The following is a 25,398-nucleotide window of genomic DNA, read 5'->3' as shown; positions in this document are numbered from 1 at the left end:
TCCCTTTTTAAAAAAAATATCATTTACGCATAGGAGTCCCTCTAGGACCAATCTCGAGTCCACCTTCATTTTTGATAAGTCACTCAAAACCACAATCTGTATGTCTACTAAAATCAAAATGACCAATGATTTTGACGAACACAATGACTACCAAAATAAAAAACTACACAGACGTCTTAACATTTAAACAACATATAATTAAAGGTACCATTTTAATAGAGATCGGGGCAAACATAACATTCAAATAGGACAGTTGGAGAGGTATTTATTTTATGGAAAGTTACCACGAGTTAACCACATAGTTACAGAAGGAAAATACCTGGTATAAGAGGTGCTACTTTGACTAAAATACAAACAACTTAAACATCCTTTAGTATGAAAATCTTCAGGTAAAGTCATGTCTACTGTCAATTTGACCAAAATATCTTCTACTTCACAAGCATTTCTTCACGTACTCCATATTTGACTTTCATTATTTCTTTGAAATTTTTAAGTTGTATTTTTTTCTTTATGGGTCTTAGAATCAATGTCAGAGAAGCACCTCTACCCCCTTATTAATAAACAAGAAGTAAAGTTAATCCAAGTTTGATCAATTCATTTCGGCTTTTATAAGCACTTATGAACATCAAAAATATAAAAAAAGTTGGTTTCTAGTTGCCTATTCCAAAAGTAGCTTCCCAATGAGAAGAACGGGCAGTTTTTTTTGAAATAATAGGTACCTATAACAGTATTATAGTATGTATTGATACATACAATGGATATTGAAAATGTATGGTTATTCCTTTCTTGTTTCTTGGTCTTTAACTTTGATCCTTGTTTATTAATAAGAGGGCTATTGCCTATCAGTGGTAACTCACTAATCGTCTGGTCTGTGACGTCGAGGAAGCAGCCGACTATATCGCCCACTTTGAGCTGCACCCCGAAAGTGTCGGTCGCGGCGCCGTGCACTTTTATCGACTGTGGTAATTGTAGTTTTAATTTGTGTTCTATTTTGAGAACTTATGGTCTAGTTTTGATTGGTATATGTTGTACCACTGTTTGTGGTACATTTTGTACAACATTATGTAGAAGGTATATTTTGTACCACACGTCAGTTTGTAAAAGACCTTAGTCTGATATTTATTTATGTCAGTTTCCTTAATTTGGGCAAAAATATAGCCGCTTCAATGCACGCAAATAGAAATGACAAAATTGCAAGTGCCATTATTTTTACTATTTTTATATTAATACTTACGTTGTAGCCATCAAATGCCCAGGAGTTCTCGTCTTGCCCGAGCATCATTCCTGGTGCCATATCCGCGTGAGCCCAGCCGACCTATTGAACATTATACAATACAAGAATAGATTTTAGAACATTTCAACAAATCCTTGTTTCAACAGCTCTTTGTCTTATTCAATTGAAAATTGATGACTAAGCAAATTACCTAAAACTTAAGAGTTACGGAACTTAAATAACACACATGTTTGAAAATATTGTTTCAGTAACAGAGGTTCTAAAACTCGATGAGTGATGAAAATTATAAACATCACATGAATTAGGTATCGTTTGACGGTTTCTTTCTACACGCAATCGCTAACCATATTTTGTCAGTCGAGATTGATATTCAAATAAATGGATCAGTATGGTAATCCCACTTTTAACACTACATTAAGTAAATATTAACACTTACCCTCATAGGTCCAGCAGTTAAGATCTCGAACTCGAAGTACCACTTCCCGGAGCTGACCGCATAGTTCTTCTCAGCGCGGTATGTTCTGAAGTCTGCTTGCTTCTGTTTTGATGCTTCTAGTAATAGTGCTATAAAAATAAATACGCAAGTTAAAAGTGCTTTCATGAACATCAAGTTTGTGCAATTGTATTTTTGGTCTTCTTATGTGTCGGTGGCCATCTTGTCATAAATAGTTTCTCCGTGTTTTGGAAGGCACTATTAATCGTTTTTTTTTCGGCAGTCATTACAGGTAGTTAGAAGCAAGAAAGTCTAACAACCAGTCTTACGAAAGGGATGCCAGGGTAACTGGCTTGAGCAGGTCAGATCACTCTATATAAAATAAGTACCTACGCAGCTGCATCTGATTAGACTAGATTCCAGCTTCAAAATGGTTATTTTTATACTTAGTTGTATTTTTTTTCATTATTTGTAGATAGTTGTAGACTGATCAAATGTGTTGAGAAAAGGCTAGGTAGATGATTGCTTTCCGAGAACTAATAAACAAAATTATATTGTCTTCAAACTAAGAAGACCAGTTCTTACCTTCATGCTGTTCCCCAGTAGGTGGGTCCAACATATACCCGTAAACCAGCAGGGTCCTGACAGTTTCTGAAGCAGTATCCCTGTTGGCCTTCTTGATGGCATCGTCTACCTTCGGGTAGGGCACCAAGTGAGGAGAGCGGTGCATGTCCGAGTCCTAGAAGATTATGGGGAAATGAGTCAAAGTGGTCGTCATTGCCGTAAAATGTCGACTGCTTGACAAAACTCTCCCTGAAACGGGGGGATTTACCCATTCAGGGCAGTATGGGATATTTTTAGCTTCACAGATGATACAAAGTTTTAAAAGCGAATTTATATATGTTCGTAGCTCATGTAGTAAGCTTTGGTATGCAGTAAGCCGCTATCTTGGCAGTAGCCTATTTATCTGGATATAGTTGGTCAGTTTAAACTTAAAAGTAGGTATATAAGTACTTTTTCGGTGTCCAAAATATTTCAGAAGCACTTCACTTTATACATTTCCTCTTATTTTTTAAAGTCATCATTTCAAGAATAAAACAAATATGCAACAAAAAACATTAAAATATAACCTGAAATAAAAACTAAATAAACAGCTAAATACAAAAGCAACAACATCTAAATAACAACATTTATAAGCACATACTTAATATACACAATACACACAAATAATTACATAAAAGTACATTATAACTCAATGCATAAATATAATTTAAAATATCTGGAGTAATTCTTCTCTCTTGACTGTGGTATGACTCAGTCACATCATGCTGTGACCCTCACACCTAATAGATCAGCACATACTAAGTGTGAGAGTCACAGCTCATGTCACTGGTATTATCCTCAGGATTTACTCCTGCAGCAGCTTTGCAAGTAAACAAAATAAAAGTACTTAATTTATAGTACACTATTTAGACCAAACGAACGGGCTGATCCTGATAAATGTTTGATAAAGCAAAGTGGAGAGGAAAAATCAGAAAGGTGAAACCACTCTTATGTGGGATACATAGTAGAAAAGGAGATTTAACATTTCATTTGTTGATTTCATACATCGAAGCGAAGGAATGAGTGTTTATCACTACGGTTGCCTAATGAAGGTTGGCAATTTCAGACTTGTAAGAAATAAACTATACATATAAATATGCATACAATTAGATAGTCGATGGCATCGATGTCAAAAGACTTATAATAATATAAATAATTATCCTGTCCTTGTGTGGTGGTTGTCACTCAGACACATCATGCTGTGACCCTCACACCTAATAGATCAGCACATACTAAGTGTGAGAGTCACAGCCCATGTAACTGGTACGATTAGAATGCAGGGCACAGGCTCATACAGAGAAGGCATGAGCGCTAATCGCCACGTTTGCTCAAGGATATATACGGAAATATTTAGTAGAAATCGCTGAGGAAGTAAATACATACTTATAGAAAAAAAATAGCGAATATATAACGGTGCACAATATTTAAAATAAAGCATTAAAATAAAGATGAAATGTGTATAGTTGCCCGAGTAATGAGTTGAGAAGGTCCATGTAAAACACTAGTGTTCCGGTGCATGTGGTTAGGCTGGAAGCCGACCCAAATATGGACAACATACTAAACTAATTATAATGATTCCCAACAATGTGCCACTCAATTACAAATGGCCAATCTGATCAAGATGATTTGAATATTGAGTTGATCCTCAATCCTATAAGAGGTCCTGTTCTTGTGTAGTGGCTTTCACTCGGAGACATCATGCTGTGACCCTCACACCTAATAAAACTTCACATACTAAGTGTGAGAGTCACAGCAGACATCTCTGGTATCCTCAGAAGAAGATGATGTCAGTTCCTTGGAGATTGGAGAAATAATGGCGGGATTCCACCAGAAATTTACGCGACTGTTTCAATCCCCCTTTTAAATCTACGTTCTTTGTGACGAAAAAATATAATACACATAAAAGCAATATACAAAATAGCAAAAATAAATTATAAATAGTACATTCATTAAAAAATAATACAATAAAGATACAGACAAATTAAAGCTTTAATACATAAATTGCATATGAAAAATATACATCTTAAAAAATATTTACATACATTAATAACATAAAGATACAGACAAAGTATCTCTTAAATACATAGATTGCATATTAAAAATATACATCTTAAAAAATATTTACATTCAAAAGATAAAGAAGTAAATAAAAAGATAAAGATTGAGACTTTTTGAGAGAAATCATCAAATGTCCCCATTGTGGGCGCAACGTGTGTCAGACTCTTACTGACCAAAACCCTTTACGCAACAGGGCCGCGGTAACTCTCGAATAATCCCGCAGCCCCGGACTCGCTGATACCTACAATTTCTGGGCAGGGATCAACGCCAAAAAGTTTGAAGAGATCCGTATCATATCTAAGAACTAACTAATCTTTCAGTATACAAAGTAGATGGTGTTTTAACTTACCTCATTAAGTCCGTAAGTCCATCCCTGCTGTATCCTCTCCCTGGCCCAGAGGTTGTGGGTGTTCTCAGCTAGCTGGTCGACGAGCTCGTCCATCTTGGGTGTCAGGGTGACAGCACTCAGGTCGAGTGGTGCTGGCTTGTAGCCGTTGGACTGGTGAAGAGTTAAGTGGAGTTTAGGCATAAGAATAAGTAACTATGGAGGCTGGATAGAGGTTCACATGAGAACTAGAGGTGTTTAAAATTATAGGGAGGGATTCTACTTTCTCAATTATTGGTTTCTCATAAAGTTCACGTTTTTCAAGGTTTTGATACTTACTAGGAATAACAATTGAGTTAATAAACTACTTCAATTACAAAAGAAATCTTATAAACGAAATAAAACCATAACCATAGATCAATGCACATAGTTTAAAATTCTGAGGAAATTAAGTAATGCAATAACTGTTAAAAACTTAGCTTCATTTTGCAGGCCTATTCAATTTCATTAGCCTAAAAGAAACATAAACTTTGGAGTCCATATACGGCTTTGGATGTACATATTGTAGTACATAGTATTTAAAGATGTTGAAAATAGAGTCAAAATTCATAAAATTGTGTTTACCTGCATGAAAGGTTCATTGGGCAGTCGAACGTTACGGATGCGCGCTGGCGGCTTGTCCAAGCTGATGTAGTAGCCCAGAGCCAGGATAGTCCTGTGAAGTAGAGTGAATATTAGTATTACATTATTGGATTTTCGAAATACTTATGAGCGAAAAGTCCTCCTGAAACCTGTGTTTATAAATATGATATGAGGGGCTTTTTTCGGGAAGTAGGAAACTATCATTCTCTTCCCGTTGTGTGTAGAGAGTGTTCTGTGAAAGTGCTTTCTAGAGCTCTCAGTATTTAAGGCACGTGGTAACTATTTCAAATAATTTGGAAGAAGAGATTATTTCTTCCGTAGCAGTAATAACATATGTAAGTACATAGACAGTGTAAATATGTATAAATGCAGAAATAACTCTGTCTTTGACGTGAATACTACAGAGCCGATTTAAATGGCAGTAAGGCTAGAGCTTGGCAAAGGATATAGAGTAATGTCATCCAGATGCGGGAAGTTCCCTCGAGACTCAAATCATACATACTTGAGCGTCTGCACAGCGAGCTGTATGTCGTATCGCTTCTCGGCGGGCGGGAGCCTCTCGAAGGGCACGAGGCACGGGTGGATCTTGTGCAAGTCCTCTCTCTGGTCGCCGTACATCCAACCGGCTTCGATCTGTGAACAATATTACATGTTATTTAATCTATAGGAAGGAAAGAAGGAAAAAGTATAGAGGGATGTTTGTTTCTTCTTTTTGACCGACTTTCCAATGAAAGGAGGTTCTCGATTCGGAAGTTAGAAATCGCTTTCGGTCAATTTAGCAAAGTAACAAAATTAGAGAATTATATTTAGAGAAACTTTTTTTTTTTTTAATTCTAAATAAGTACTTTTATTTTTGCTTTGTTTATACATAGTAGTGCATTTATGTACATATTTACATGACGTAAAAAAAAAGCCTTATTTATACATATATACAACTAAAAAATGGCATCAAAAAACTCCTCATCGCTGCCCACCGGGAGTGTACCCAAGAGGCTGGCAGCATTGCCACGTAAATGAAAGTAAAATATAAAGAAAAATATTATACCAAAGCTTAATAATCAGGGAGTTTTTGAGTAAAAATTCGAGACAAAAAAAATATTTTTGAATTAAGAAGATAGATGATATGTAGGAGATAATTAAAATTGAATCTTACCTTATTCATAGCCCACATTTCGTGGATATTCTCAGCTAGCTTGTCTCTGATTTGTTCCACGTACGAAGGCAAAGTAATCTGTAAACAACATTACATGAGCGTTATTTCTATTATATTGGAACTGGAATTATAATTAACTTAACAATTATCCTCCGCCTTTATCCCAATTCAATCAAGAATCAAGTCATTACACAAGTGACCTTCAGGGCCATATTATTATGTCCTTATTTATATTATAAATGCGAAAGTAACTTTGTCTGGCTTTCACACCAAAACTACTGAACAGAACTAATGTAATTTAGTACATAACCAGATTTTTTTGACCCTGTGAAAAGACTCCATTATGAACTCCATTGATGTAATTCCATTAGGAACAACAAAACTATGGCGATTAACACACGGCACCGCGCACCGCCGCGGTAGGCGGTGAAGCGGATGTCATGTCGCATTAAATCCGTTGATGCCTAACACACGTACACCGCCTGACCGCGCGTTCGAGCGGTGCTCTTTTGTTCGAGCGCTACCGCCCTCCGCGGCGCTGCGCGGTGCCGTGTGTATCGCCTATATAGTGTAACTTACCTGTAAAGTATCAACGGGTGTTGGCACGAAGGCCGTATCGTCTTGTACTAGCGGGGGCCCAGCTAGGGCCCGTTTGGACAAGTTGCCGAAGTAGAAGCAAGGCTCCAAGCTGAGGATCTGCTGGGGGAGTAGTGATTCTACGAGGGGGGAGTAGCCTTCAGGAGCGGCGTAGCGGAGACGACCGTGTTCTCCACCGAGAAGGAATCGACAACTGGAAGAAGGAACAAACAATTAATGTGTAACTTTTATGAATTATAGACAAATTGTTTGTGATTTCATCAAAGATATTAAGTCTTTTTACTGTCACTGCGTAGATTACCACGCTTGCTAGGCTAATAGTAGCTACATTTGGAAGCCACAAATAACGGAAATTTAAAATGTTGCAAGAATTGATAGATTTCTTTATTGTGCACCATATTTTTTTATGGACACAGGAAATCACAATCACAAAAAGAAGTATGTATAATTAGATTATCCAGAAAAGACTTAATTGAGCTATTTGTACATTAATAGAACTTGTAAATAGCGCTAAAATAAAAATAAAACAGAATCTAAAGATAAAAAATAATATTTTATGTTAATCTGAAGAGTTCGTATGTTTGCTTGAACGTGTTAATTTCAGGAACCACTGATGCAATTAGAAAAAAATATAACAGAGTTAGATAGCCCTTTATTGAGAGGGCTACCATTTATTTATGAGCAGGAATAACTTCCCACAATACTCGTGTGTAACCGCTGACAAAAGCTTTTAAAGTAATTATTTATATAATGTATAATTATTATTATTACCTCAATTTACTAGAGCAGCTGATGACCGGGAAGAACATGCCTTCTAAGTTGAAGTTAGTGAAGGAGCCCGTCACACGAACTCCGTTGAACATGAAGTTTATTATAGGCACTGTCAGGTCCAGTGCACAGCCGATCACGTCACCTGGGAAGAAAGGTTATTGTTATTGGTTTTACATATCATAAATAAGCCTCTGAGCATCGATTAAATCGACGATGGGACAAAAAAGCTGCAGAGCTTTTTTTGTTTGAATGAATCATTACAAATTCTCAGAAACTATTGGACCGACTTTAAAGATTATATATGTCACCGTAAGATTACAAACATCGTTAGATTGCAATCTATCTCGAGAGATTGTAAACTATCGAATTATTGTGAACCGTAACATCTGATTGCAATTTAACGCATTATTTTTAGCTATATTATAATCTATCGATCAGAAATTGTCAAATTGTCAACTGTCCGAAAGCTCTCCCTGATTGGTCAGTCTTTTTGTAAGATCGACCAATCACGACCAGCCGTTCTGTTACCATGGAGTTCCCGTAGAGTTAGGAATGAATTTGTGTTTGAAGACAAACTGATGAGTAAACTACCTAATTGTTTTGTTTTTTTTTTTTTATAAATGTTTCTTATAATTTTCCAATTTCATTTAAATAAAACTACTTTTACGGGTTTTAAACGTCGGGATTAAATAATATAACCGCGATAAAATCCGTAAAAGTAGTTTTATTTAAATGTCTAATATTCGCGTAAGTGTCAAAAATCAATATGTTTCCAATTTCAATTTGTGTTTGAAGAATAAATATGTCGTTACAATTTGTTCTCTCCATATGTCAGGAATATTAATTACATACCCGTACTAAATAATAAATACTTGAAGAATTTTTGAAGAGCATTTATTTTATTTAACTGACACGTCTATTTCATTCCTAACTCTACGGGAACTCCATGGGAACAGAACGGATTATTGGTCGATCTTACAAAAAGACTGACCAATCAGGGAGAGCTTTCGGACAGTTGACAATTTGACAATTTCTCATCGATAGATTATAATATAGCGAAAAATAATGCGTTAAATTGCAATCAGATGTTACGGTTCACAATAATTCGACAGTTTACAATCTCTCGAGATAGATTGTAATCTAACGATGTTTGTAATCTTACGGTGACATATATAAGCTAATTCTTATCAGGGAGCGTAAAGCCGTTTCCACAGTACGCGGGTGGGATCGCTGGGAACAGCAAGTACCTATTTAATATTTAAAGTGCAGTTTAATTAGTTAGGATGCTAGTTTAACTACTTAAAGTGGTCCAAAAACAAGAGACAAATTTTCGTCTGGATAAAAGTTTCTCTCAGACATTCTTTTTGTAATAACAATATTCAACAAAAGAAAACTCGACCCTACCTTTCCTAATATAAGGTTCTTCAGCATGAGTCCTATTGACCGGGGTCTTCCTGCCCCCGGACCAGAGGTAGGCGCCGTCAAACCCGTAGGAGTACAGGTCATCTCCCACACCGTTACCCCCCCATTTCTCCCCACCACCCGGGTAGGGGACGTAGCTGGAAGTACAAATAAAATTTATAAATAAGCGAAGAAGAGTAATGGCTATCATTTGAACATTTTTATATAAGTTCTCATATAAGGAGATCAGCCAGCAGCGCAGGACATATTATAGTGCACGAGCATTTGCGCAGACACAGATGCACTTACTATTCCTTCACTCTCATAGCGCGATGGGACGATAATCCGACACCAGCGGACAGAGATCACAAGCACGACCGACATTAATGTGCTCTCCGATGCACGGGTGTATAAATCACCAACTTCCAGACTACGGGCTGCTTTGTGCAAGTTTTTTAGAAAACCCACAAAGAGATTTCGGGCCGACCCGGAAATCGAACCCGAGACCTCGGGCACAGCAGCCGCGCTTGCGACCACTAGACCAACGAGGCAGTCAAAAGACAAGAAAAGAAGTAAGTATACCTATTAGAAAAAACATAGGATAATAGTAACTAGTGAATAGACAAATAAATGACATCTTACCCAGTAGTATTAGCCCATCCGATGCGCAAATGCGGCATCATATGTGTAGTCTTCTCTATATGGTCCATGGTCACTTCAAAGTACCATTTGCGGTACACAGCCGACCCTTCCACGCGACCCACGAATATATTTGGACGGACACTGAAGAAACAAGGAGCAAAATTAAGATATGTACCTATAATAGTAATTTATCATAGAAGAGTGCAAAGTTGCTTTAGAACCGCGGACTTTGATGACCGAGCAAGCGAAGGATTTTAAAATTGAAACAAAATCGATCTTCGAGGAAATTACTAAATGTAAATAAAATTTAATTATAAATTTAAAAAAAAAACCCCGACCCAAAAAAAGTACGCAATTATTATGACAAAGGGTTATAAACGCTAAACCCTATAAAAACAACTTTTAACACTACATAAGTACCAACTAAGTACTCAGACTAAACTAAATTTTGTCGTGTCTGAAACTGAAACTTTTTTTTGTTTGTTTGTACCCTAAACGGCTTCAACGGGACAGGTAGAACCTAAAACTTTAAATCTATATTATTAAAGTCGATTTACAAGTAACATTTTCAGCAATAACGACAAAATAAAAGCCCAAGATATCACTCACCTAGATACGTGATCCACGAGCGCAGTTTGCAACAACAGATTCTTGCCGGGCAACAAATAGTCGCAGATATTGTTCTGTGACGAGCGCACTGCCACGCCGTTACCGACGCAGAGGGAACATAGCACATCTAGTACTTTAGGGTCACGACCGTGCTTTTCTAGCAGGGAGATTATTACTTTTATGTGTTCATCCTGGAAAGAAAATGGACAAATTGAGTTTTTGTTTTCATTGTTTAATTCATATTTTAATTTAATAATTTGTATTGAACAGCATAGAATTCTCTTTTTCAGGAGCAGGAGTAGCAAAACTCACTAATAATATTTCTATGTATATATCAAGAAAGTTGTGGGCACGTCCATTCGGTATGATATGAAAATTCACATTAATGTTAAAAATATAGAGTGAGAGTACATTGGGAGAAACAACAGAGTATATAAGGAGGCACATAATGAAGTATATAAGAGATTAAACAGAGAAAGTATGTGAGGAAGTACCCAAGGGTAGTAAATAAGAGTAGTAAAGAGCATATGGGTAATACATAATGGAGAATATAATGGTAGTGGATTACATACCTATGTAATATATGAAGAAGAAGGAAGAACATAAGGATAAAAAAAAAGAATCAATTCTCAACATCGAATACTTACCCTCATCATATTCAAAGCTTCAGGCGAGTCTATCAGCACGCAATGCAGTACATCCAACATGCCCGTCCCCTCCCCCGAGGCTTGCGAGCCGAGCCGAGAGAACAACCAGTTCAGACGGTTCGAGTTCGCGAACTGCGCGCAATTTGTGTGGTTGCCTTTTATTATTGCCGCTGTGGAGTTTAGAATATAGTAAGTTTTTGTATCAATTTAGAGAATACAGGATTAAAAAATTAATCTTAAAATTAATCTTTTGTAATCTCTGACAACCATCTCGGACAAAAGCCCAAGTTCACCAACACACCAAAACTTTTGAATTTTCACGCACAAGTTTCGAAGTAAACAGTTCTTTTAAGAAAAACTGAAGTTTCTTGCAATGCAAGTTGCCTGAACGGCAATTATTTTGCCCATAACCCAAATGATAATAAGTAATTAATCTGATCAAGAACAGAAAATGAAAATTTTTACTCTAGGTCCATAATTTGTTACTGTTCTGTTTTTTTTTTATTTTATTATCTAACTAAACTACCAAATTGAAGCAGATCGAACTTTCTTCCTGGCATATAAGATATGAAGGCTTTTACTTCATTTTCTACATAATTACAAGAAACTAAAACTTATGTTGCATCTACTAAACATGATAGATGCAACATCGAATTATCCAAATAAATTATTTATTTCCACCCATACTCACCAAGCAACTGATACAGATATCCAGAGATCATTTCCCAGCTCTGCCCCGACTCGTCTCCCGCCAGGAAGCCGGCGAGGAACCCTTGAGACGTGATGACGTTGATCTTGTCTATAGCTTCGAGGATGAGGTTCAGGATGCCTTCCTCTTGGAACAGGTCCTGACGGTTGCGGAGGGCGCGGAATTTGTTCTGTTTTTCTTCGTGTTCTGGAAGGTGGAATGGATTTTGGAGTTTATTTTGGTGGGTGAAATCAGGGTATTTTTTGTGGTTTAAATTTTTTTGAGTCCTACTTAAGTTTTTTTTTTCTTATGTTTTGAAGTTAGTAGAAACTTGAATGAGACTCACAGATTTATGAAGATTTTACCTTCTTGTATTTCTCTAAAATTTAATCGTAAATAATAAAAAAAATATATCATCTCCATCTATGTTAATATTATGCAACTGAAGAATTAAGTTGTTCGAGTATGTACGCTAATCTCAGGAATTATTGAATCGATTTGAAAAAATCAGCGTAAGATACGCAATTTATCGAAGAATGATTACGAGACCCTGATGAAACCGACATTAAATTAAATTGAATTTATTAATTTCAGGAAAATTGTTCCCATACCTATCCTATATTGGAAGCTAGTATTAACAAAATCTTACCCATATCCTCATCAGGTTGTGCGAAGTAGTTGATGAGATCTTCGAGACACATCACCATCTCGCCGAGGTTGACGGACGCGAAGAACATCGAGTGACGTCTGTTCTCTTGCAGAGTTTCAAGGCCGCTGAGAAAGGGATTTTTATAATTGAGTTTCTAGTAGAGTTTTTACTAAAAAATAAAAATAGTTTATAAAACTTTTATGAGAAAGTTAACTTGTGTGATCGTGGTAAATTATTATATAATGATGTGTGGTTGCAATGGGGTGATTTTGTGAAAATATTTTTGATCTCCATTTGCTATTTTGTTACCCTCTTTTAATGATTTTACATAGTATATTTGTATGTATATAGTATGTTTATATATTTTGCTAATATTTCAGACATGAGGAGAAATTATTCCAGTCTCAACAGAAGCACAAACTCCTGAGTATATTTCGATAAAATTGTCACAGTTTTAGATAAAGCCATAAGAAACAGTCTCGGAATTTATACCCAACTCAAAGGTCCTTGCAAAATAAATCCCGGACAGAACCATTAATATCTATTAAATATCGACTTTATCACCATTTAAAATGATCCCACTTACTTGATAAACTTAGTAAAGAGCGAAGAACATTTCCTAATAACTCGAGCAGTCCTAGATTCTTCCTCTTGTGACCTGGAGAAGTCTAGACCGTCGTCCATCTTGCCTTCTTCGTGGAGAATAGCTTGCTTCTCTTCTACTTTACCCACGCCTTTCTTCTTCGTTTCGTAAGACTGAGAAGTACAAGGAATAATTATTAGATAACATTACAGATGTACATAAATGAATTGATTCATCATTTCCCTTCCCTAATCTGATTCTTTGGGGTCGGCACAGCTTCCGTTTTTGAACTAAATAATGAACAAACAATCGAATATTTGGCGTAGAATAACAAACGGGTTACAGCACAATTTAACCATTACAGATTATTTTTAAAAAAGGCTGTGATCTTATGGTCACACACAAGCAATCTTGTTCCTTCACAACTAAGATATAAGGCTCATATTAAAATTCTAAGTATATATATATGTTTGTTACTCTTTCACGCTAAAACTAGTGAAGGAATTTCGATGTAACTTGGCAGTAATACAAGTAGTAGTAATACATTACAATAACATGTAGGCTACTTTTATCCATGTTCAGAAAATAGTTCCATCAAACATCTAGTTACCTTATAAGACAGCCACAAGCCAGTCTCCGAGTGCTGCACAATGACGGTAGAGTCACCATACTTGATGATGGGAGCTCCTATGACTTCCAAGTCCTTGTCTTCCAACACCTGCTTCTGATCATCCTTCTCCTGGCGAAGGCAGAAGGCGCAGGATGCTGTTGTGGCTTCCTCTCTAAAAATATACAAAAGATGGAAGATAAATATAGATAATTTGTCTACTGAAATTATTATTTTGCTTCATTCTTTTCACTTGCGTAGATTTTTTTAACAAATGTAATGTACCTTTTAACATTTCGAAATAAATAATGTACCTTAACATTTAATCAAAATGACAGACTTCTAATTATATTTTTATGTCTAATTTTCTTGCCAAAGTTTAGATAACAAAACAGCTTGTAATTTTGCACGCCATAACGATCAATATTTAATTAATCATATTCACAAATAAATGATTATTAAATGAAAAAAAAACTTTTAAGCCAGGGTTATGGCTTAGTAACAGCCTGAGTTGAGGGGGTCAGATAGGGTCGCTCCTTGTAAAGCACTGGTACTCAGCTATATCTGGAAGCATATAGATGGAAGCCGAACCCAAAATAGTTGGGAAAAGGCTAGGGAGATGATGATGGCTTAGTAACAGCAGCACGGATCGATCGGTCATTAGCAGTCGGAAGCCTTCCAAAATAGTTGGGAAAAGGCTAGACAAATAACACAATCAAACATACCTGCTAACTAAATACAGCTCATTCTGGTCGTTGACTCCTAAATATCTTCCAGTAGTGATGTGACGAATTCTCATAGGATGGTACCAGTTGATGAAGCCTCCTGCCCATTTCGTTCTGGCCAGCTCGAGACGCCATAGAGAACGGGCTTGAGACATTACGGAACCTCCTTCGTAAACTACGATACTGGAAAAAAGAAATGGTACATTATTTTAAAAAGAAGAAAATTTATAAAATAAAACCGACTGCAATAATTCCTAAAACTTACTAAGTCTGACAAATACTATGCTGAAAACCGCATCAAAGTCGGGTTCAAACAAACGTGAGATAATCGCGTACAAAATACATACATAATACGTTCAGGTAAATCTGAGAATCTCCTCTTTTTTTGAAGTCAGTTAAAAAGAATTAGTGGAGATAAAGAAGCGGGAATTTATTAGTGTTGTAAACCCAGAAAAAATAATGTATTTCTATTGATGAGTCGATAAGTCGTGGTGGCCTAGTGGGTAAAGGACCAACCTCAAGTATGAGGGCGCGGGGTCGATCCCAGGTCAGGCAAGTACCAATGCAACTTTTCTAAGTTTGTATGTACTTTCTAAGTATATCTTAGACACCATTGACTGTGTTTCGGATGGCACGTTAAACTGTAGGTCCCGGCTGTCAGTGAACATCCTTGGCAGTCGTTACGGGTAGTCAGAAGCCAGAAAGTCTGACACCAGTCTAACCAAGGGGTATCGGGTTGTCCGGGTTACTGGGTTGAGGAGGTCAGATAGGCAGTCGCTTCTTGTAAAGCACTGGTACTCAGCTGAATCCGGTTAGACTGGAAGCCGACCCCAACGTGATTGGGAAAAGGCTCGGAGGATGATGAGGATGATATTGATGAATTTTCTACACTGCCATTTTGTCTTTTTCAACCTATATGTATGTGAATATTGGGTTGCCTAGAGTAACTGGGATGAGGAGGTCAGATAGAAAGTCGCTCCTTGTGAAACACCAGCCGCATCCTGGCTTGGGAGATGATGATGTGAATACACAAACACAAGTATACAGAAACGTTCCTAAAGTGTTTTTCAAAGCCGGTACTAGAGTGAGAATGCGGTGTTAATTGGATTTAATCGCAATCGTAAAACGTTGGCAACGTTTTTGGCTTTGATGTTTTATTTTTCGTATATTATTGTGAAACTGTATTAAACTAAAATATAAGTATCAAAAAAAATACTCACTTCTGCCCCCCATCCTTAGTCCAAGTGCTAGGTATAGTGAGACATTCATCACCTCCATGGAAGAACCTCAGCACATCTCCTCCGAAAACATAGCCCACGTACTTCATCCTCGATATACCGGTGCCATAGGGCTGCACCGACCAGTGAGTCACGTGGAATGACGCGTTCACTATCGATACTTCGTTCTCTTTCGTCGTGTGCTGGAAAAATGTATCGATATTTATTTTCGAGTTTTTTTTGGGGTTTGATGTTCACAGTGAAGAATGTGGGGACGATCACAGGGGACGTTTCGAAATATCGATAAGTATTTTTTTTTTAGGTGCAGTTTTGATTGAATGTGGGTACAAATAACAGATAGATATGTGATTTATGAATGACTTTTGTCCAGATAGTCACTGGTATGGTATACATATATTTTTTTAATTGCACAAATGCACAAGTGTTTCTACTTATATAATTACACATCAACATACATACAATAATATGGCGAAAGCTTAAAACTAATGTGATATGTATTTGTAAATACTACTCCATTTACGGATACACATAACTACAGATAAACAATCTTAACAGGACTTTATTGAATGGATGAAACCATTTTTTAAATTGTATTTATATAGCTTTTGAGCTACACTTTATGTTTAAGCTGAATTTTAAATCTAAAGTCATATTATCAAGAGAGTTTATCTTTAGTTAGTGTCTACTCATATGGAGTATGGTACTTCTCTTCCCATTACTGATGGCAACACAGAAACGATGAAATAAGTTGATCGAAACACATTAACACAAAATAAACAAAACTATTTGACTATGCAGTGTATGACAAACAAGTTTGTTTACGCTATATTGCTTTTATAAGCCTCGAGAATCATCAAGATGAGGAAAATCCTGCTCTGAACTTTGAGCCACTTTATTTTTATTACGAATAGCTACATTGTAACCAAAATTGGGGATTTTGTAGTTACTGTATTCGCTTGAAAATATTTACCTACTTTGGTAATCTTCTGGAAATGGGCACTTGCAAATAAAGTATTTTATTCAAATTAAAACTGAGTGTTCAAAAATATATTTTTCTAACTTATTTGTATCTTACAAAAAATAAGTGGTCCACTAATTAATTTCAAATTAGGATAGGCATGATTTACGAATACAAATGTAATCTCTAAGAAAAATACAATTGCATGGTGCTAAATGTGGTTCCGCAACAAAAATCACAATATAACATTTATTACCATATACATTATCTTACTTATGCGTGATTTCTACTTAACAAACAACATAAAAGACCATATTATTGAACTGTGCTTTACATATATTTAAATTCAACAAAAAAAATATGTATCGATGAAATGTCATTGCTTAAGTTACAATAAGTGCTTTCGAATATACAGACTCTAGCACATCAAGCTACTCCAATGTGTAAAATCTCATTCAACATTGAACCTTACGCTTAAGAGATAAAGTTGGAAATCTCTTAAAGAAATTTGACAGATCGATGACAGATGTTGATGTGCTTGCATCTTAATGTGATAGCTGGTGATAGCTACAAAACATTGAATTGCAAATGCTGAAATCAGACTACAATTCTCGGTGAGGTTTTGTGATACAAATAAATGTGACCTACACAAATAATCTACCTATCAAATGTGATCATATGGTGTCTTGTGATCGACACCATAGGTTTGACCGGTATTCTATAAAAAAATACTTGTAAAAGTGAATGAGAAAAGATTATAAAGGACTTTAGTGAGTGCCTCTTTGGGCTATCAGTAAAGAGTATTTGGCAATATACCGTTAATTCATGAACTGGCCATATACCATCGTAGATACTGGATAAAAATAATGATAGCAAAAGTACCCTTCATATAATGCCTTCTTTATTATTTAAATTGAGTTGTAAAATTGACCTTCAAACAGTGCTGATTTTCAGCTCCCTTTGGAATAAATGACTTTTTTTATTTTCTTCTCACAACTCTTCAAAAATATCTTCATTTATAGAATACAAGCCAAAAAACAAAAACAAATGGCCACAAATGTGTAACAAATCGACAACTAAACAATAAACATTTAGGCGTTTGGCCTCACCGATAATATAAATCTTAATCCTTTCGTGATGACCTTGGGAGCGCGTTCAGATGCCGACAATATGACCTTGCCCTGAGATTAAATAGGTACAGAGAGTGTCCTTGAATTATACATGATAGTTTGCAGAACTTCTTCGTTTTGAAGTCGGAGATATGGTGTCTGGTTGATACCAAAAATCGTTTCTGATCTTAGTATAAGGGCCCATTTTTCAACCATTACTCAACTTCTATCTGAGGAATAAATATGGCGGTTTGACATATTTTCGATACAAAAGCTATCAAAACGTCAAACATATTCTATATGTCGGCGCGGCCCACAGCGCTGCCCAATATTGCTGGCTGGTTCCTTGTTTGTGGTCGTCATGGTGACGTGAGGTGCCAACGTCAATTGAAATAATCTTAAATGGAATCTCGAAGAGAAACCAAGTTCAGGCTATGTGATCTTGGAAATGTATCCGATTTATTGTAACCAATGTGATTATTAATTATGTAATTGACTACTGTGGTATTATTTCATATCCTGACAAGATGCAAGTGTATCAAAAGATTCTAACCACTTCTGGTGCTCCGACATATAGATAAAAGTAACTTATCAGATAGAGTCATGAAAAATGGGCCCTTCGTAATATATTTTGGGTTTTATTCAGTTAGCTTTTCTTATACAAATGTGTCGCATAGAAACCTGTTATACCAGATTTAAATTATCCAACCTCTAATTTGATATCCAAAGATTAAAAACAGTTGCCCAAATGATCAAGATTATAGTAACCCTACAATCTTGATACTTTTAACGGACTCTAAACAGCTAAAATGCCCTAAAATTAATCATATTAATGCAATGCAAAAAATAATGTACTTAACTTACCAAGTATCTCTCAGTGGCCACGGAGACCAGAATCAAGTCATCTCCGACTCGAACCTTCTCACCCTCGGATCTGAAGAGTAACAAAGCATAAAGATTAAGCATCAGGAATATTAGATAGTTTTTTAAGCATTTGATTGGTGCAACGTATAATTATAACGATGATCAAAAATAAGCCAGGTGTAAAATGGCCGCCTATTGGTCAATTTGACAGCCGGTCATGGTTTAGTTATGACAGCGACTTGACAGCTGGTCATGGTTTAGTTATCGTTATAGTTAAATAGTGGAACTAACCCTTAAGTTTGTAACCAGGATCAGTAAATGAATGCCTTAAGGGTAAAATTGCTGCAAAGGTTGTGAAGCCTGATATTATTAGTGTAACATAATATACAGTGACTTTATATGCTGTCTATAATATATTGTCTGTAATATATAAAAAAAATCTCATCATATGAAAAATATGGATCTACATCTCTTTCAAAGCAATAGTAATGATAAATAAATAAATGATAAATGCTGATTGATCTTAATAACACATTTAGCCTCGGTCATACAATTCATCCATCAAAGCCCAGCCTTTTGTAGTGCCCAAACATCAGAAAGTCATAAACACCATCTCAATATGTTAAACAAATATCAACCTTCCAGCTTTATAATAAGGTTGACAATGCCTTACCTCATCGTTACGGGTAGTTAGAAGCCAGTAGGTCTAACAATCAGTCTTAAAAATCGGAAAGCAGTACGCACCACCCTAATATGTTACACAAACATCAACCTTACCACCTATCAATAAGGTTGAGAACACCTTACCTCTGTTTGCTGGCAGGATGAAGAGTCCACCAGCAGGCTTCACCCTGGGAGTGCTGTTGCAGACCCACGTCGAAGGCCAGCTTATCCTGGGATGATGATGTCGACAGGCAGGCCAGGTACTGGAGAAATGAGGATTTAAGTAATTATATAGTTGAGTAAAAAGATTCGTCATGTTTCATTTGAAATAGAAATCAGTTGTTGAAAATTTTTGTGTCGTACATGGATTGCATTATCTGAATAAAAATTGATTATTATAACTTTAGCAAAACAATTAGTATTTTTTGCTATAAAAACCTTCTGTTTTGACATAAATGGCTTTGTCATAAAACGTGGTTTTCAAAAGTGTTTGAGCCATTAACTTTGTCAAAAACGATGATTCAAACGTAGAAAAAAGACGGTACTCTTTTAAAGACAATGTTTTATGGAAAAAATATGAATGTGGCAAAGAGATACCTACAAAATATAAATAAAGAGTAATAGTAAGGTTTGTAAAGTTAATTAACTTTCATACCATATCACTGTTGAGATGTCGTAGAAGGATAGCATTGCCGTACAATAGAGTACGATGACCAGATCCAGTGCCTTTGCCCTGAAATAATAGAAAACAAATAGATTAGAACCACATAATCAAAAAAACTAAGAAAGAAAAAAATATTTTCATCGAAGAAGTACTAAAATGAATTGTAGCCAAATAAAATTGCAATCAAAATTCTATTTAGGTCGATGACATAAAAATTACGATAGCCAGTCATTATTAAAATTTAACCTTAACCGACCTAAGAACAGGCTAAAAATACTCATCACACAATTTGACAGCTCCAATACATCACTGTCAAACCATTTTCATCAAATGACAATCAATTTGGCATAACGCGAATATTTGGCGCCAAATTTTAGCTGCCATTTTAATAACCTCTAATATGCTAACGAGGTGTTATTTCGCACCTCGTGGATTAATTAATTGGGTAATGACAGTCTATTAAGACGTTCCAATATCGAATTTGGATAATTTTAACTGGGGCGAGTAACTATCAAGGTTGTAGTAAATGCAAATATATTGACTGAGAATTTATACGTCAGTTAAGACTAAGTTTAGGAAGATGTAATTTAAAATACTAATTAGGGTAGCTATGAAACATAAGTGTAAACTTATCTAGGGGTACCAAATGTTCTGTGCAGTTGACAGCTGTCAATTTTCAAGGGAAAATACTAATATTTGTGCTGACTGTCAGCAGCTGTCAACTATACCAAGAACGGTCTGACTATAAGTATTTTTATCACCTAATTTTATATTAAATACTCTCTGTTAACTTTTAATCTTTGCATGTATCAAAGCCAAATATTCCTTACAAATATTTAAATTATTTTGGTTAATAAGTAGGGAAGACCAAATACTATTCTAATCTAAGAAAATTCACATGCGAAGGATTAGATAGAAGAGAAAACATTTTCTAAGTGATTAAGTAATTTACCATACCATCTCAAGGAAAATACAATAAATACTAGGTTCTTGGAAAAACATACCTTGGTTAAGGGAATTTAAAGACATTTTTTGTGGTAGGTACCCAATAAATAACTTTTTAACTCCAAAATTTAATTACCTGGGACTTACTTTATTTTAAACAGCTCTTTATTTCTGATTTTTAAATTAATTATAAAAAGTTAAGACCCAATTTTTAAAACAGATGGTATTATTTAAAAAACAAATAAATTAGTAAGATTTATAAGCGATCACATAAATGAATTTTGAAAGTTAAACCGTGTATTATTATTGAAAAAAAAATATGTTAAGCAATAAAATTTTGTCAGAAAATTTTGAAACGTCAATATTTTTAAGCCAGATGTTTTTAACCAATTAGCCAAAAATGTGAATGATACTGCATGCATTGTTTACCCATAGGCAGATATACTCACTAAGTTTTCTTTCCCCTGGAAAAAATTTAAACACCATCGCAATACGTAAAACGAAATTATTCACAAGAGGACAAAAAAAATATTCAATTTTGGTTAACCACAACATTGTAATAAAGTATGGAATATGTATACAAAAGATTTGCCATTAAAAATCTTTATAGGATCATCAAGAATTTGTTTCACCATTTTCTTGTTAAAAAAAATACAAAAAGCAAAAAAAATCTATAAAAAATTAATAAAAAAATCACTATTCACAAAAGTCAATAGTGAAACCAACCCTTTATAAAAACATATTTAAAGTGAAGTTTAGTCAAAAATATAATTGAAAATTATTCATAGGGTGGCATTATTATACTTCGGAAAGGTTTTCAAAATGTTAATTTTACAGTTACATATAATTATGGTATAGTTGATATACAGTTAAATATAAAATTCAGCCTGGACTATATACTTACAGTTTCGGATCCAGCGGCTGTCACTAACTCTTGTAAGGCCCTTACTGAAAGCGCCTGAAAAACAGAAAAACTTATTAGTAAGTAAATGTTATTTTAAGTGTAATCTTTGGGTGTAAAAATACAAACTTTCATGAAAATATAGCGCATTCTTTATTTTTTTTACCATATTTACCTAAACCATGAATCAGAACGAGTACTCAAACTTAACTTTTTTTTATTTCAAATAGGGCTATAAAAGCTCTTTCGAAATGTCAAGCTAGTTAGTTACACGAATCCAAGGAGTAGGTCTCATAGAGAAGGACAGGTAAGAAAGTCCATAGACACTATTTTCAAAAAAGCATGTGTTCACAATAGTTTTCTACCTAAAGAACAAGTTAACCCTTATGTAATAGTCAAAGTCAAAGTCAAAAACGTTTATTGAAACTAGGCTAGTTTATAGCACTTTTTCACGTCAAATAATACAAAAGGACAGTACCCCCAAAACGCCCCCTTTCACAGTGCCAAACAGAACGCATCTATTTTTCTGAGTAGCTCATACCTAATTTTAAGATACCATTTTTTATTGTTTTTGTCCTAAAATTGTTCACATATTTGAATAAGGGTATAATTTAGGCGATCACCAAAAATATTTTTAAGAGTCTAAGCTGAGGCACCAAATAAAATAAACAACTCCAAAAAAAATAAATTGACTTTATTGAAAGGGCACTAAAGTATATAATATTATGATCCAAAAAAAATAAAATAACATCAGAAAAATCGCAAATCTCGCACAAATATTATTTTTGGTTCCCAAAATGGATTAATGGTCACCAAATTCTATCCAACTAAAAGATTAATATTACTACCAAAATCAAAGTTAGTGACGAAAACGAATCGCTGCAAAACCTACTCCACGTAGTCTTGTCTGCCCTACCCCTAGAGTGCAATTCAAAACCGCGTAGGCGCGGAGGGGCGAGGCGGCCTGCGAGGGACCGCCGGAGCCCTGCAGCGCCGGAGCCGTGACAGAAGCCATGCTTGCTGCATGTTGCGTGCTTACATTTTAAACGTAGGTACTGAGTTACACACAAATTCATATAACAATAAATAAGCGACGTACGTTTGGGAACCCTAGTATATTAATTGGTATTTGGGAAATATTCTAGCGATCGTTAGCTTTTTTAGTCTAACAAAAATGACCAAATTAGGAGTCATGGTATTACATAATTGGTAACATCTAAGTAGTGACAATATATAATATTTGGTCTAAAGTGTATTTTAAAGGCGTCCATATATTTTTTTAGTAGTCAATAATACGAAAAAATGGTTTTACCTAATAATATTTTTGGAAACGTTATTTGGTGACCATTTATCCATTTTGGTAACCGTTTAGAATTTTTTTGGTAGTAAAATAGGTACTTTTTTGGGTGGTGTTTAAACACAAGCCTTTGAATAATATTCACTCACCTGTTCAATAACAAACACACACTGCGACAGATCCGGTGGTATATTCTTGTCGGCAATATTTTCCAGGAAGCAGTGCCGATTACCGAAACCTTCGGCAGCCAGGCACACTCTCTCTCCTGTCGCCGTGCATGATAGGCACACCATGTCTTCCTGTGAAGAAAAAGAAGGGATTATAGTCTTTATAGTGGTAGGGTTAAGGTTTAAAATTGTACTTGGATTCTTGGGCAGTTGAGACTGTTTCAAATAGGACTAATCAAACAATTTAGGTAGTCGTAATGTCGTAATTCAGGTAAGAAGATAAAGATGATACATTAAGTTCTATAGAATCCTTGATAAATAATCGTCTCCCAAAAACTTATAAAAAATCAAGTATGTAACTTTAAAAAGACTGACCGAAATCTATGCTATATAAATTTTTGTCACAAGATCTAAGGTATGGGCTGTGGGATTATTCGAAATAGTAAGCGCGGCCCTGGTACAGTCAACTTCAGGTCAGTGGTAATAGTTTTATAGGAAAATCGTACTTATTACTATTGTGTTAAGGTGCATGACAGTTACCACTGTTGTGCAGTTTACTGTACGTAAAAGGCTTAAGAAGGAACATGGTGGGTTTTAGTCAGTAAGAGTCCGACACTCCCTCACGCTGCACTCACTGCGGGATCATTTAATGTAGGTACCATCAAAAATACCTAAAAAATTTTGATGTCACTACTGTATCTGAAACAACGCGACATTTCATGGGTTCTTTCACGTTTATATTTATTTCGTCGTAAACAGGTATTTTCATTTCCTATTCGTCATCTTTCAGATGAAAATAGTTGCGTCACATTTTATGACGGTCAAGCGGACATTTAAGAGTTGGGTATAGACAGAAACTCAAGTGAAAAGATTATATTTTTAGTCATATTGCAAATTCAACCTTATGCTTAACACAATAAATGCAGATATTAAATAAAGAAAATTGTTGGACCCTGTACCATTGTATTGGTTTAAAGAATGATATAGGAGAATATTTCAGTAGATATCTTATAGGTACTAGACTACAAAACAAGATTTTGTATTGCTTTGATATTCTGTATTACAAAAGACATATTGTAGCAAACTGCATTTCATATATTTTTCTGATGAAAGCCGTAACAAAAGTATCCAATGTTACCCTAATGTAATATTGGATTGCACAGCGGGCAAGTAAAGGGAAATGCATTGAATTCTAAAAATCTTATCTGTACATATGTAGCTGTACCAATTTATAAATCGTAGGTAATGGCCTAGTATTTAAAGCACTGGATTCTAGTATGAGGGTGCGGGTTCGATTCCAGGTCAGGAAAGTACCAACCAAGGTAACTTTAATAGTAAAGTTATATCTATGTACGTTTTAAGTATTTCTTGGATAGAAAGCAACAAAATAACTGTTCCTGAAAATCTCATGCTTCATCATCATCATAATTTACAAGCCAAGCCTTTTCCCAACCATATTGGGGTCGGCATCCAGTCTTGTTGGATGCTGCAGCTGAGTACCAGTGTTTTACATGAAGCGACTGCCTATCTGACCTCCTCAACCCAGTTACCCGGGCAACCCAATACCCCTTGGTTAGACTGGTGTCAGACTTACTGTCTTCTAACTACCCTTAACAACTGCCAAGGATGTTAAATGACTGCCTTTTTTACGTAATAAAACACAGGAAAATCCCCAAAAATATAGGACAGCAAAAGTTCTACTCGCCGTCGGGTCTTATAATATTCATGAGACCAGTAACTCAGGTCTTAATATCTCAAACTACGGAAGACCGTGCCAAGGTGTAAACTTCATGAATATTATATAGTTACTGGATTAAAGGGATAAGAAATTAATTTTCGCGGTTTGGGAACCGATAGACTTGTTAGTAATGGAATTCTGTGGGTAGTGGTTAAAGGGAATATTGGAGTACTGTTTTAATATTTTTATAAGATTGTGTAGTTTTATGGAGTCAGTTGGTATACTATATGCTCAATTTGTAAAAGGAAAATCTGGGCAAGCCTTATGTAAATAATAAATAACTTTATTTTTCTAAAACAAGTAGAATCCATCATGTAAATTACACTGAACCCCACACTAGGATACCCTGTGTCGTGGGGCTCAGTCTCTTTCGTCTGTGCAATAAACAATAGTAAAGCTCTTATAAACTAAAACAGTCTATTAGTACATATTTTATACTCGTATATAATTTTTTTACAAAAAAAAAATGAAAAAAAAAATAATAACA

General features: G+C 35.4%; 1 protein-coding gene across 1 annotated transcript in view; it reads right to left on the bottom strand.

Moving 5' to 3' along the window:
• Positions 1 to 25,398, bottom strand: part of LOC110378002 (ryanodine receptor) — a 163,501-nt gene that overhangs the window by 73,930 nt on the left and 64,173 nt on the right. Inside the window, exons 3-27 of the mRNA XM_064042448.1 lie at positions 23,156 to 23,305; positions 21,713 to 21,766; positions 21,258 to 21,272; positions 19,855 to 19,932; positions 19,344 to 19,462; positions 18,537 to 18,606; positions 15,588 to 15,787; positions 14,368 to 14,550; positions 13,646 to 13,817; positions 13,039 to 13,208; positions 12,453 to 12,577; positions 11,807 to 12,010; positions 11,116 to 11,285; positions 10,469 to 10,659; positions 9,860 to 10,000; positions 9,221 to 9,375; positions 7,817 to 7,958; positions 7,028 to 7,238; positions 6,449 to 6,526; positions 5,798 to 5,928; positions 5,278 to 5,368; positions 4,678 to 4,827; positions 2,253 to 2,406; positions 1,671 to 1,798; positions 1,235 to 1,315 (exon numbers count right to left, since the gene is read on the bottom strand). Of these exons, the coding sequence (XP_063898518.1) occupies positions 1,235 to 1,315; positions 1,671 to 1,798; positions 2,253 to 2,406; positions 4,678 to 4,827; positions 5,278 to 5,368; positions 5,798 to 5,928; positions 6,449 to 6,526; positions 7,028 to 7,238; positions 7,817 to 7,958; positions 9,221 to 9,375; positions 9,860 to 10,000; positions 10,469 to 10,659; positions 11,116 to 11,285; positions 11,807 to 12,010; positions 12,453 to 12,577; positions 13,039 to 13,208; positions 13,646 to 13,817; positions 14,368 to 14,550; positions 15,588 to 15,787; positions 18,537 to 18,606; positions 19,344 to 19,462; positions 19,855 to 19,932; positions 21,258 to 21,272; positions 21,713 to 21,766; positions 23,156 to 23,305 (3,363 nt within the window). The remainder of the gene's footprint in view (positions 1 to 1,234; positions 1,316 to 1,670; positions 1,799 to 2,252; positions 2,407 to 4,677; positions 4,828 to 5,277; positions 5,369 to 5,797; positions 5,929 to 6,448; positions 6,527 to 7,027; positions 7,239 to 7,816; positions 7,959 to 9,220; positions 9,376 to 9,859; positions 10,001 to 10,468; positions 10,660 to 11,115; positions 11,286 to 11,806; positions 12,011 to 12,452; positions 12,578 to 13,038; positions 13,209 to 13,645; positions 13,818 to 14,367; positions 14,551 to 15,587; positions 15,788 to 18,536; positions 18,607 to 19,343; positions 19,463 to 19,854; positions 19,933 to 21,257; positions 21,273 to 21,712; positions 21,767 to 23,155; positions 23,306 to 25,398) is intronic.

Source organism: Helicoverpa armigera, chromosome 28 (genome assembly GCF_030705265.1).
Source record: "Helicoverpa armigera isolate CAAS_96S chromosome 28, ASM3070526v1, whole genome shotgun sequence".
NCBI lineage: Eukaryota > Metazoa > Arthropoda > Insecta > Lepidoptera > Noctuidae > Helicoverpa > Helicoverpa armigera.
The sequence above is the reverse complement of the archived record's forward strand: the minus strand, read 5'-3'. Positions and strand labels throughout refer to the sequence as shown.